The 14,276-nt window shown below is 39.0% G+C and overlaps 1 protein-coding gene across 2 annotated transcripts in view; it reads right to left on the bottom strand.

Annotated features, from left to right (window-relative positions):
• Window positions 1-11,581: 11,581 nt before the first annotated feature.
• Window positions 11,582-14,276, bottom strand: part of RASGRP3 (RAS guanyl releasing protein 3) — a 68,007-nt gene continuing 65,312 nt past the window's right edge. For both annotated transcript variants that reach the window (XM_058668097.1, XM_058668096.1), the window contains one exon: window positions 11,582-11,876. In XM_058668097.1, the coding sequence (XP_058524080.1) occupies window positions 11,868-11,876 (9 nt within the window). In that variant the 3' untranslated portion in view covers window positions 11,582-11,867. The remainder of the gene's footprint in view (window positions 11,877-14,276) is intronic.

Here is a 14,276-nt window from a genome sequence, read left to right on the forward strand (position 1 = left end):
CCCAGGCCACAAGCAGGGAGATGGATGGGAAGCGGGGCCTCTGGGACACAGACCAGCACCCACATGGGATACCAGTGCGTGCAAAGTGAGGACTTTTAGCCACTAGGCTATAGCACCGGGCCCAGCAGTTTTACAATTTAATATCTGACAGGGCTAATTAATAATCACTCATGAGGTTGTTTCAGAAACCTCCCAAGTATTTTTGTTTGTTTTCACTCTGTGAACTTTAAAAATCAGTTTGTTAGAATCCTGTTAGTGTGTTAGAGGGAGTGTAGTGTTAAACTGAAGATTAGCTTGAAAAGAACAGAAATGTTCGTGATTTTCTTCCAATCTAAGAACTTAGTGCCTTTCCATTTCTTTATGCTTTCTTATTTGTTGTCAGGAACATTTTCAAGTTTTCTTCATATAACCTGCTTATTTCTTGTAAATTCATTTCTTGGTATGTTATTTTTGTCACTTGCATAGGAAAGATTCGATTTTTTTCTTAGTTTTATTATTTGAAAGGCAGAAATTCAGAGAAAAAAAAGAGAAGAGAGAAAGAAGGTCTTCTGTTGCTAGTTCACTGCCCAAATGGTCATAATGGCTGGAGCTGAGCTGGTCCAAAGCTGAGATCCAGGCGCCTCTGCTGGGTCTCCCATGTGGGTGCAGGGTCCCAAGAACTTGGACCATCCACCGCTGCCTCCCCAGGTCATAGGCAGGGAGCTGGATTGGAAGTAGAGCAGCTGGGACAATGAACACCCATATGGGATGCCAGTGCCACAAGGCAGATGATTAACCTGCAGAGCCACAACATTGCCCCTGAAATCTCGTGTTTTCGAGTTCATTATTGTCTTTGTTTAGCAAGACTGTTTTTGTCTGTTTAATGCCTATATCACTGATTTTTGTTTTTATTTGTAGAAAGTTTACACAACAGTAATAATTTTATCTACTTTAAAACTTTTATATTTCAGGTCTTTTTTTGATCTCTTTTTTTTTCTTTATTCTAATAACTGAAAGTCATGATGGTGGTGATAGACTTTCCTATCTTCTTAAAAGACAAAATATACTGAAGTTGTCTACATTTACTTTGATAAAACTTTCTAGTACAACAATCTGAACATGATAACTTCAAAGAGTGTTTCTTCAACAATTGCGGTTGGTTATTTTCAACATAGATTTAAGTCAAATAATGGCTTTCTGTTATTTTACTAATATTTGCGACTGTCACTTTTTCTCTGAAAAGTACTTATACTGTATCAGGTAGCTGGGATGTACTGTATTTTCATAATCATTTCCTATGCATTCTTCAATTTCAACTTCCTGTCTCGTGCAAAAGTTGTTTGAAAGTTTTGTTTTAATTTGTGGATTTTTAAGTATTTTATTTTCCTTTTTTTTTTTAGATTTATTTTCTTACTTGAAAGGCATAAGTAGAGGGAGTTGGAAACAGAGCTGTTTTGTCTGATTCCCTCCCCCAAATAACTGCAACAGCCAGACAAAAGCCAGGAGCTTCTGGGTCTTCCACATCGATGCAGGGGCTCAAGCATTTGGAAAATCTTGTGCTAGTTTTGCCAGTAACACTACAGGGAGCTGGATCAAATGTAGAGTACCTGGAACTTGAACTGTTGTGCCTATGGAATGCTCTGTCTGCTATGGCTCAATGTATACCCTGGTACTTTCTCTCTATTTTTTTCCTATGAAGTTGTAATTTTACAGCATCAATATATAATTTCATCTCCTAGATCTAGTTTTTGAAATTTAGTGATTTTTCTAATGTTCTAACAGGATCCATTTTTGTGAATGTTTTGTTGGCGAAAACAGAAGACGAGGTTCAGCTTTCAGAAGGGCAAGTTCAGTCTGTATACTTACAGTTGTCACATCAGACTCGAGCCAGATCAATAGGAACCAAAATCTGATTCACTATTGTGAGCTTATTAAATGTACATAATCTCTCTGTGCCTGTTTCCTCATCTTTTCAATGGTGTAGCAAGCTGATCTTCCACTTACAGCGCCAACTTCTCATTTGTCCACGGTTTCAAGTCCCAACTGCTCCACTTCTGATCCAGCTCCCTGCTTATGACCTGGGAAAGTAGCAGAGGATAGCCCAAAGCCATGAGACCCTGCTCCCAAAGGGGAGACCTAGAAAGAAGCTCCTGGCTTCTGGCTTCAGATTGGCTCAGCTCTGTTGCACCCATTTAGGGAGTGAACCAGCAGATGGAAGACCTCTCTTTTTGTCTCTCCTTCTCTAATACCTGCCATTCAAATAAAAATAAATCTCTAAAAAATAATAAAATTACTATAATAATAGCATCCTACCATTCAGAGTTATTGCTAGGATTACATTGATTCCTATGTAGAAAACATTTAGAACAATGTCTAGAATGAAATACATACTGTGTATGTGTTAACTGTTTTTTTTAAAGATTTATTTATTTTATTACAGTCAGATATACAGAGAGGAGGAGAGACAGAGAGGAAGAGCTTCCGTCCGATGTTTCACTCCCCAAGTGAGCCGCAACGGCCGGTGCGTGCTGATCCGATGCCGGTAACCAGGAACCTCTTCCGGGTCTCCCACACGGGTGCAGGGTCCCAATGCACTGGGCCGTCCTCAACTGCTTTCCCAGGCCACAAGCAGGGAGCTGGATGGGAAGTGGAGCTGCCGGGATTAGAACCGGCGCCCATATGGGATCCCGGGGCGTTCAAGGCTAGGACTTTAGCCACTAGGCCACTGTACCGGGCCCAACTGTTATAATTATGTACAGCTACCTTATTAATGAATTATTTAGTTCTTCTAGAGTAGCCCATGGTTCAATGAAAATACAGTGTTAGCCACAAATGCACTTTTAAGTTTAAGGTAGCCATATAAAGAAAAAAAATTTTTGAGAGATAAAATTTTATTTAACCTGTTATATATAAAAGTGTTATCACAGCAAGTAATCAATGTAAAATGATGATAAATGCCATAATTTGGCATATCCTGTTCTTATGGCACATGTCAGTTTGGACTAGCCATGTTTCAAGTGCTCAATATTGAATAGCACAGGAATAACACCTTATTTGTGTACTTGGTTATTTCATGAGTGAGGGGAAAATACATGTTATATCCCATTAGTATGTTTCTATACTTACCCTTGAATCAGCTATATTTTATGTATAATAAATGATGCTCTGTAATTTGGTGCAAAGATATTCATAGAGACATTTCATTGTAAACTTTATCCTTTAGCATCAAAGTGGGCCTGCCTCTGTCACTTAAATTTGTGCTATTTGCCTTGAATGTAATTTCATGCGATGCTACATTTATAACTAGTGTTTTATTTGTTTCTTTTGACTGGTCATCTTTGCCCATATTTTAAAAAGCTTTATTTTTATTGGAAAGGCAGATACACAGAGAGGACAGACAGAAAGCTCTTCTGTTTGCTGGTTTACTCACCAACTGGCTGTAATGGCCAGAGCTGAGCCAATCCAAAGCTAAAAGTCAGGAGCTTCTTCCAGGTCTCCCACACAAGAGCAGAGTCCTAAGGTGTTGGGCCATCCTCTACTACTTTCCCATGCCACAAGCAGGTAGCTGGATGGAAAATGAAACTGGAGCCAGGAACTGGAGCCCATATGGGATCCCTGTGCATGCAAGGCAAGTATATAGGATCCCGGGGTTGCAAGGTGAGGATTTAGCCACTAGACTATCACACTGAGCCCTTGTGTCATTTTCTAGGATTTATTTATTTGAAAGCCATAGTTAAAGACTCTTCCGCCCAGTGGTTTAACCCCATAAATGATTTCAATAGCCAGGCTGAACCCAGTGTCAAGAACTCCATCCTAGTTTCCCACAAGTCTTTGGAATTATCTTCTCCTTACCTCTCCAGGTATATTAGCAGTAAGCCAGACTGGAAACAGGTTAGCTGGAACTCAAACAGAAACTCCAATGTGGAATTGTGGCTTAATCCACTGTCCTATAACACTGCCCCACAGGATATTGTACTCACCGTCTATTGCTGGGGTCTGTGCAGTAGATGTGGATGACATGAAAGTATGAAGAGAACAGCTCCTCTGTTTGGCAGGGCCCAGCAAATGTCTCTCTGACCACCTTGATGCAGTTTTACCCCATTTTTGGCACGGACACTGAAGCACCCACTACTAAGAATTCTGAAATCTATTGAGGCATTGTTGTTTGCCCATGTGAGATGGCTTTTGTAACTGATGTGAGCTTGGGAGTTAATGTTATTGATAATGTCCTGGTGAGTGGGCCTTTAACTACACACAGGAGTACAATTAAGCCCATTCCGTTTCTGGCCATCTTATTGTGTGCCTACCCATTGCCCTGGAATCTGGCCCAGACATGTGGCTTGTCTTCTGGGAACTGGCTTGATAAGAATCTTACAAACTAGTGGAAGTGATGGGAGTATGAGCTGAAACTGCTATGGCAAACAATATAGTTACTGTGACCCAAAAGCTTAGCCTGTCCTTGTAACTCTTTAGAGCATAGAAAATGTAGCTGTTTTAACTGCTTTCATAGTTTTTTAACTAGAAGAATTACAGGGTGATTTTATTAATATCATAGAGATATGCTTTTAATTATTGTTTAATTATTGTTGTTTGTTTATGAGGTTGTGGAGCCTACAGTTGAAGGGGAATTTAATGTTTGAAACTTTTTGTCTTGGGTCTTTATGCTTTTTCTCTTTTGATGTTTTTCACCCATTAAGTGGTAAGTTGTGAAAATAAAATGTAGTGTGAATGTATTACTAATTAGTGGGTAACCACCTACCTATGCCTTAGCCTTGGAGTCCTGGCTGTCACCTAATGGCTAGTACTGAAGAATGAATAACGGCTTGCTTACCTGAGTATAGTAACTTACAGAATTATCTTTAAGAGCACCTGGTCAACCATAAAGTAAAAATTAATTAATTGAGCATCTGTGCGTGCCGGCTTAGTTCTGAAGTTAAAGATAGTAAAATCAAACGATTGTGCACAGGCTTGTGATGTGTCTAAGTAAATAAAAAGGACAGCTTCTTCTTGAGCTGTTACGAGAGGGCACCGAGTGACAGTGTCCGTGTCTTCTTATCGCCAACTCCACACACCATCCTCGCGCTCCGAACTCGGCTGGAGCTGGACTCGGGCAGATATTATGCAGTAAAATATCCTAAAACAGCATTTATGATTATCATGGTTTCTGTGGATCAAAAATTTATTAATAACTTTAATTCTTGGTGAAACAATTTTCATATGCTCTGTAGCGATTTTGTTTTCTTGTGAGAAGTCACCCGACATTTAACTGTGTTTTTTTTTTCCTCTAGTATTCCCTGCAGGCTTTTTTTTTTTTTTTTTTTTTTAGTGTTTATCCAATATCTGTGCAGTGAAGGAGTGAGGATAAATCTCCAGACCAGGTGACGTCTTAAAATCCTAGATTTTAAGAGTGAATTCAAGTAGCTTTTACTTCTTGATGTGGACTGGAAATTGTGCATTTTCTGCCCAGTTGGAACCTTAGCACTCTGTTATGATTGTTTCTTGCAAATTCATCTTGCCAGTGTGCCCAGTTCTGTTGCTTCTCAGACCACACCAGGCCCAGGAAGTTCCTGCCACCGGCTGGTATGTCCCTGTCCCCGCTGCTGTAAACAAGGGCTGCTGAGGGTTTGCCTCCCTCTCTGAGATGCCCATTTGTTGCCGCTTGCTTTGTGTTTTCTTGTTTTTAACTATATTGCAGCTGCTGCATCCTTCTCTACAACTCATGTCCTCCTGCGACCCCTCTGGTCAGTATGTGATGCTCTTGGTCATTTCTCCTAAAATGTCAGGTCTCTCATGGTTTCTCTGCAGAGGGAACTTGTTTTTGGGTTTTATTCTCATTGTTTAATTTTTTTTTTAACACCTGCTTATGAATCCGATAGAAAAGGAGCTCCCATCCACTGAATCTCCAAATGCCTTCAGTTGACAGACTGAAGCGGGGAGCTAGAAATTCGATCCTCATCTCCAGTATGGTATCAAGAACCTACCAATTGAGCCATCATTGCTGCCTTCCAAGTTCTTCATCAACAGGAAGCCAGGTGTCAAACTCAGGTACTCTGATGTAGGGTGTGGCCATCCTAAATGCATCTTAACTGCTCAGCCAAATACCTACCCCTGGTTGTTGCTTTTGTTTTTGATGATGTCTGATGAGAATAATGACCCATTTTCTGTCATTTTTTTGTGTAAACTACAAATCTTCAGCAAAGAGTAAAAAAAAAAAAATAGTACAATGGCTATCCAGTGCTTTTTACTCATAGTCCATAGTATTTTGCCATCTTTGTTTTCTGTCTCTGCTCTGTTCTACTGGATCACCTGAAACCTGAAAATGTTGATACTTCATCCCTAACTACTTGGCAGGCTCTTCTGAAATTACAGACATTCTCCTATATGACCACGGTATCAATACCTTAGTAAAATGAATTAACATTCATTCAGGATATTATTTAACATGCAGTCCAGATTTCAATGTACTGATTCTCCCCAAATGCCTGATTTAATTTTTTAATATTTTTAATATGTTTTTTTAAAGTATTTTTATTTGAAGGAAGATTTATAGAGAGTAAGGAGAGGCAGAGAGAGTGAACCATATGCTGGTTCCCTTTCCAAATGTTGCAATAGCTGGAGCTGAACCAATCCAAAGCCAGGAACCAGGAAACTCCTCTGGGTCTCCCACATGGGTGCAGGAGGCCAAGGATTTAGGTCACCCTCTGGCTTTTCCAGACCATGAACTGGGAACTGGATCAGATGTGGAACATTCAGGACTTGAACTGGAATCCTACCAAATGGGCTGCTGGTGCTACAGGCAGAGGCATAGCATACTACACCATGGGCCAGCCCTTAATCCAGTATTTGACATAGAATCCAGTCAAGAGTCAGGTTTTGACAAAGATCCAATCACCTTTGGTTGTTACATTTTATTGAATCTCATTTGATGCAGAACTAAGTATCTTCTTTCTCTGCTTTTATTTTTCATGTGTTCAGGTTATTTGCCTCATGAAATGCCCTCAAGTGACATTTCCTTTATGCTCCAGGGAACAATGAATATGCCACTTAAATTCTCGGAGGACGTGAATTCCAAAATGATTGCTAGCAACATTTAAAAAGCTAAGGTGAGTATCTTCGTCTGAGAACAGAGTCTACACTTCAACCAAACTGGATGTAGCTAGGAGCAAGCTGTTTCCTGACAAGTTAAATGCCAAGTCATTTTCTGTACTTGCTTTTTATTTTAAGGTCAGTTTTTGTTTTCCTTTTGTCTCCTTGTAGTAATTTTTTTTTTTCAAACTAACCTTTCAAGCCTATCTGTGGTTTGACTTATTTAGATCTACCTAAAGTATGAAATTCTCTCTAAAGTTGCCCTAATGTGGCTAACCTTATTTTTAAAATCTTACTTATTTTCAAACAAGTAAAGAACAGCCAATGCAGCAGAACGAGGGGTTGGTGCTATGGCTCAACGGGCTAATCCTCCATCTGAAGCACTAACATCCCTTACGGGCGTTGGTTCATGTCCCAGCTGCTGCACCTCTATCCAGCTCCCTGATGATTATGGCCTAGGGAGGAAGTGGAGGAGATCCAAGTCATTGAGACCCAGCACCCATGTGGGAGACTGAGAAGAAGCTCCTGGCTTCCGATTGGCTCAGCTCTGGCCATTGCAGCTATTTGGGGAGTAAACACACAAATGGAAGATCTCTTCATCTCTATTTGTAAAATCTTTCAAGTAAATAAATCTTTTTAAAATCTTTTTTTAAGAAAAAAGAAAGAAAAAGAAAAGCAGAATTAATCCTATTACACTTAGTGCCAATAATACGAACAATTCTATCATTTACACTTGTTTAGATTCTTTTGTTTAGATAATTTTTGACAGAATATTTAGTTAAGTATTAAGTTTAAGGCTTCCAACAATTATAGCTGTGTAATCCAGGAAATCTGGAATCGTGAGACAAATTTAGAAAACTCTGCTTAATTGCAAATCTTAGAAAATTTTGACAAAGTACTTTTTCAAAAGATTTTTTTTTTATTGTAAAGTCAGATATACAGAGAGGAGGAGAGACAGAGAGGAAGATCTTCTGTCCGCTGATTCACTCCCCAAGCGGCCGCAATGGCTGCAGCTGAGCCAATCCAAAGCCAGAAGCCAGGAGCCTCTTCCAGGTCTCCCACAAGGGTGCAGGTTCTCAAGGCCTCGGGCCTTCCTCGACTGTTTTCCCAGGCCACAGGCAGGGAGCTGGATGGGAAGTGGAGCTGCCAGAACCAGAACCGGCGCCCACATGGGAACCCGGTGTGTGCAAGTCGAGGACTTTAGCTGTCACGCTGCCATGCCAGGCCCTTGACAGAGTACCTTTACATGCGTTATGTGCCCTGATCTTTACAACACCCTAGGAGGTTGTTAATAAGGGTGGTGAAAAATCTTTTTTCAAATGGAGAAATGAGACTTAAACGTTCCTAAGCACTTCAGCCATCCTCTGCCACCTTGCAGGGTCTCACATAGGAGCCATAATGGGAATCAAACCTAAATGTGCTTGATCTGGGACACGGGCATCCCAACTTGTACCTTAAATACTAGGCTTTTTGCTTTAAAGGAGACCATCAACATTAAACCTATAAAAACAAAGTTCTGGAGAAACCAACCATGATAGTTCCTTTTTATCCTCGGCTTACATATTTTGTTTATTTTACTGATTATGGGAAAGTGATAGATTGGAAACCAGTGGTTACTAGTAAACAGATAATCAAAATTATAAAGCAGTTTCATTATTGCTCAAAATCCTCTTCAACAAAATGATGCGTATGAGTATAAACACTGTTCACCCACAGGTATACTTTACATACATAGAAACTCTTACTTGTCACTGTTAAAGTCTACACTTTAAATAGATTCTGGGACTGATGGTTCATATCCATCAGTTCATTCAACTTTAGCGCCTGACACAGGCCGTGTGATTTTTGCAGAACTACTGCCTTCACCATGAAGCTCTTGAATCTTCTCCAATTCGGACTCAGTATTTTCACTTTTCTAACAAAAATGTCATGGAGAAAATGAAGAGGATTTAGCGATAGGCAAGCCTTTTCTTTGCATTTCCTGTTGCTTTCTGAAATCAGTTTATTGACCATTTCTTTCAACTCATTCATTTGCACCTGTGAAGCTGTGATTTCCAGCACCTTCTGGATTTGGCAGACCTGTCAGTGCACAGTGTAAGTCTTCTGTACCCGACTGTTACTTTTTTTTTTTCTTTACTTTTTTCTTTGTTTAGTAAAACCAACAGAAAAGATGAAGCAAACATTGGTACTTTCGTAATGAATATGGACTTCAGTTGCATTCTGCTCTTTTGACTGAAAAACACGTCATGAGTAACATCCATGCCAGGGAAGCTATTTCCCCCTGAATATCTGCAGTGATTAGGTTGAGTTTTCTAAATGCATCTTCATCATGCTTCACATCAGCAAGACTGATTTCAAATGCATGATACTTCATGCAACTTTTAATCCTTGTCAGTAGTATTTATCCAATATTTCTTTTATTGAACCAAGCAGGTTCCTTCATGTTACACCAGTGTTTCTTAGAAAACGGATCAGTCACCATCTTCAGCACTCCCTTTATGCTGCTTTTCCAGTTCTTGCCAACTGCCACAGAGGTGCTGAGAGAGCCAAACATCGTACTACTTTTTGTTTGTGCTTATTTTTCACTCAACTTACGTCTAATATTTTTGTCACAGAAAGATTGACACAGCAATATGCCTTCTACATAAGATGCGAAGAGATCCAAACTGAGTCTCAAGTAAAATGATTCATGAAAGAACATTTATTAACAATTTCTTCCTGAACTTTCAACTGCTTTAAAACACAAGAAATATTTCCTGCACTTAAATTGGCATTTCCTAGTTTTTATTCTATTAACATGTATTTCTTTACATTTATGAGTAGTGTATAAGCTTTTTGTTACTTTAGCTTAAATATCACAGAGGAGCTACTCAGCAGGGGAGGAGGATTATTGGAGCCTATGCTTTGGAGGTTCATAGTCTACTATCAGGAAGCCCCCAAGAGTCTGGAGGCTGGTGGAGGCTGAAGTAGCTGATCCTAGGAGCATCTGTAGAGGAACAGTCACATGGACAGCCCAGAAGCAGAGAAACACACAGGATGCCTGCTTGGCCTGTATGTCCTGCAGGCTCTTGAGACCCACCCTCTGAGGGCAAGCCGGTAGTGACCTGAACACCTCCCATCAGGCCCACCTGCCAGATACTAAAATTAGATCAAGTCCAATCTTATTTTGTCAACTGTTAACAAAAGACTTTGGGGTTTAAGTACCTCCATGAACTTGGGGAGCCAAGTCCTGTTCAACCTGTAGTAAGAACAGGTTGGGTGGACTGCTGTGCTTAAAAATTCTGAGATTCTCTTCTTGTTCAGCTTAATGAAACTGCCTCAACTAAGCACTTCATTTCATCTGCAGTATTTCTAATCTCTGTTAAGAACCAAAAAATAGGCTCTGAAAAATTTGGAATCATATTGTAATTATCTTGCTTCCTCGCCCATGTGTTTTCTCCCCAAGGGCCAAGACCAAGTCTTGCTTCTCTTTGTTCACCTTTGCTTTGGAGTCTGCGGAGCAAAACTGCCTTCAGTTGTCCTCCAAGGAGAAAAGAGATGGTAAGGATTTTGCTGAAGCACTCCCCCAAATAAAAGCAAATTCAGCCTTCCAGGACATACACACACTGAGCTTCAAAATGTGCACCCTTGTGTTATAGTATCTCTTTCTCTTCACTAACAGATCCAATTCTACCTATATATTTAAATAGCTTGAATCAAGTTCTCTCTCTTCAATTCATGTGATAAACAGATTAACATCTAATTATTAGCACCCAAAGAAAGGTATTTAAAAGACTGAATAATACAATTTAAATGAAATAATAGTCAAAGATGATTTTGTGATGATTTTCATTCTGTGAATATTATTTAATTATAAATGGCAGTTTCTTCAAATGAGAACAAGAGTTCTCTTTCACAGTCAAATTTTTAAAAATTCTTAAAATTAGTTTTCAAAATTTGGTGATTCTTTTGAATTTCACCTGGCAGTTTGTTCAATGGTTTGTTTTTCTGCTAATTTTTCTTTCTGCTAAATTTTTACCCCCCTAAATTTCGATTTTGTTAATTGTTGTTCCTATTTCAGGAATCAAAAAAAATATGGGTTGTCCCAATCAGATGGGGCAAGTCTAATTAGTTTTCCCCTCATGGTTCTAAGTAGTAGGCAATCTCTAACGGCCACATCATAGTTCTAAAATCTCTCACAGCTACATCATAGCTTCTTATGATGCAGAATTGGTAAGACTTATATGACATGTATATTGCTGTTTGCTATACATCATAGCTACTGGGAACCACGTAAACAGCATCTCCTTGTAACTGGTCATCATTAAGAATTGTCCAGGATCTGAAGAGTGTTCCTGTCCCTCAGGATAATAGTTAAGTCCTGCTTCCATCCAGTAAGCACACAAAAGACCTCTGAAGCAACTCCCTGTTGACCGCTACCTTCTACACAAGTTTATAAAAAATATTAAAATAATATTCTTATAAAGAAAGGAAAGTCTGAGTTTTGAGAACACATACCAAGTTTGTGCACAAAAGCTTTCATTTCACCCGTATATAATTGGTTCTAGAAAAAGATGCATGAGGAAACTATGGACTACATATACCAGTCTTCATGACTCCTAACTAGGGACAGGGAATGAAGAAATAAATAGTTCATAGTTAGGGTTGGTCCTCCATCCTGTGGTCCAACCATGGAGATGTCACAATGTCACAAGGCAATGAGTGTCCACACACTTCTCCTGAGAACTTGCTGAGAGTCAGATGTCTTTCAAAGATTCTCATGTTACTCCAACATTATTACCCTCATTCTGCTCAGCCAGACGTCAGCCATCCTGCAATACAAATCACAACAACCTGTAGAATAGCTGGGTCTCATCAAATAAAACAGGAGTGTTCTAAAAAATACTTGTTCTGATGAATTTGAGGGAACACCTTACAGTCTTAGGATTAAGAGAGATTAAAAATATTATGGAGTCCACCAAGCATATGAAATCTCACAGACTGCCATACAGAGTCCATTAAGGAGCTGTACGTCATACTGTGTTCCACAAAACATTAGTCCCCCAAAATGTTTTCTAAAAGGGGTTCTGTTTAGAGGCAGTGATATGAGCCAGCAGCTTGTTGTCCTGCCATGTGATGCACTTGGCCGAATTATGATGCAATAAGAGGTCCTTATCAGAGGTCAGCACTTTGATACTGGACTCCCCAGCCTCCCAAATTGTGAGTTAAATTTATTTCTTCTGTGTACATGAACCAGTCTGTTACAGCAACAGGAAATGGACTAAGACAACTGTCTTTTTCATGTAAATTATAGGAGTCAGACATGATTTGATGCCAACAATTAATGTGGGGTCATTTTCTCTAGTGCTGTCAATTAATCTTGAGTACAGACTCAATTCCTAGACATGAATTTATTATGATTTTTCTTTCTTGTTTTAGTCCTAAGCCAAGACAAATGTCTTCTCATTTGCTACTGACTCGATTGAGAGTGAGACTGTATAATACATATTTATATAAATGCATTTTATATAAGAGCATGTTATATTAATGACTATATATAAAATTAAAATCTGGTGGTCAGTAGACCATCCCTGTGAACATTTGAATATAAAGACTTAGTTTACAATGAACAAAATCAATTTTTTAGAAAAAAAAGCAGACCTTTATTTCTATTTCCTATCGGAATTTAATGATCAAGAAAAGTTAAGCATTAGCCTACCTCTATCAGGCTATGAATTTCTCCTAACTCAGGAGCATTGTTCAAGTTACTTGAACTGCAGTTGGCTCTGAGAAGTGAGCTCAAGGCCAAATTAGGTATTGATTCCACTAAAGCAAATACAACTCCAAATCCAGAGTCCATGGGATGGGCAGCCCACAACTCTAGAGACCTGGAGAAACTGCCTTTCTGGTACTCACAGTGTTCAGGGAAATGGCACCTGCAGTCTGAGTTGATACTCTGATTAGCTCAATTTTAGGCTTTATTGAGAAAACTTGCACAATTAATCTTTGCTTTTTTTGGATCACATGTCCCTTTGAGAATCTGGTCAATGAGATTAATGTCTCCTCTCCTCAGAAATGAGCATATGTCCATGAATAAAAAGCCCTTTCACCAACTAAATTAATTTTTAAACTTTGAGCAAAGAACCCTGGATGATTTCTAAGATAACTGTCCTCTAGCACAAAATCATGAACTTTTTCTTATATGCCTTTATATTCCCAGTTTGGGCTATGCTTAGCTAATGAGGGAAGGGTGGATACTGATAGATTTTCCAAGATGCTCAGCAAGGGAAATGTTAAATATAAAGTTGGTGTTCAAATCTGTGCTAACAGCGAGTATATGGAAAGTAAATGAATTGCCCAGGGTTGTCATGAGGTAGGGAGAGTGATTGCTTTTGGGTCCAATGTTTGTTTTGTCTTGTTTTAAGGAATGATGGTAGATTTCATGGTATGTGAATTATATCTCAATAACTCTCTTTTTAAGTTAATATTGTGGGACTGGAATAACCAGCAAATGGAAGATCTATTGTGGGACTGGAATAACCAGCAAATCAAAGATCTTTGTCTCTCACTGTGTCTGTCACTCTGCCTTTCAAACAAATACAGTAAATCTTTAAATATAAAAATATAAAGAAAAAAAAAACCTCAGCAATAGCTTATACTACATATCACTGTAAATAAGGTATGGGTTCCTAATTATCTTCTGTGAAAAAGAAGCTTAAGGGGTTTTGGTTAAAGGTCATTTCAGTTTTTCTCATCAAAGGAAACAATGGAGACAAGTATGCCTAGATTGTTTGAACAGTAGAATATGGAGGATCACCCAGGAGAATAAAGAACACTGGACTGATCCAACAGAAACTCTGCTTAAGTCAATCTGTTTATGAGAATGTTCCAACAGAGAGGCAATGCATGCCTCCATGACATTGTCTTAAATGTTAGGAATATGATACCAATTTCACCAAACTCTTTTTGTTAAGGCACCATGGACTGTTGACTCATAAATTTATCTAACTCCATCTTGAATCAATTTATATTTTCAGCATGTTATAACAAATTCCATATGCATTTCAGTTTGCTTGGAATGATTTGTGTGTGGTTCCTGTGTTAGGGTAAAACGTGGCTTATAGAACCTTGTACGCACAGTTTGAGTATCACCACCTCTTTCAGCAGCATGCTGTTAAAGCTTCATTTAGTAGGGTCATGAGTTTCCAATTCTTTACCTACAAATCTTTTGC

The sequence above is a fragment of the Ochotona princeps genome, chromosome 8 (genome assembly GCF_030435755.1).
Source record: "Ochotona princeps isolate mOchPri1 chromosome 8, mOchPri1.hap1, whole genome shotgun sequence".
NCBI classification, from domain to species: Eukaryota; Metazoa; Chordata; class Mammalia; order Lagomorpha; family Ochotonidae; genus Ochotona; species Ochotona princeps.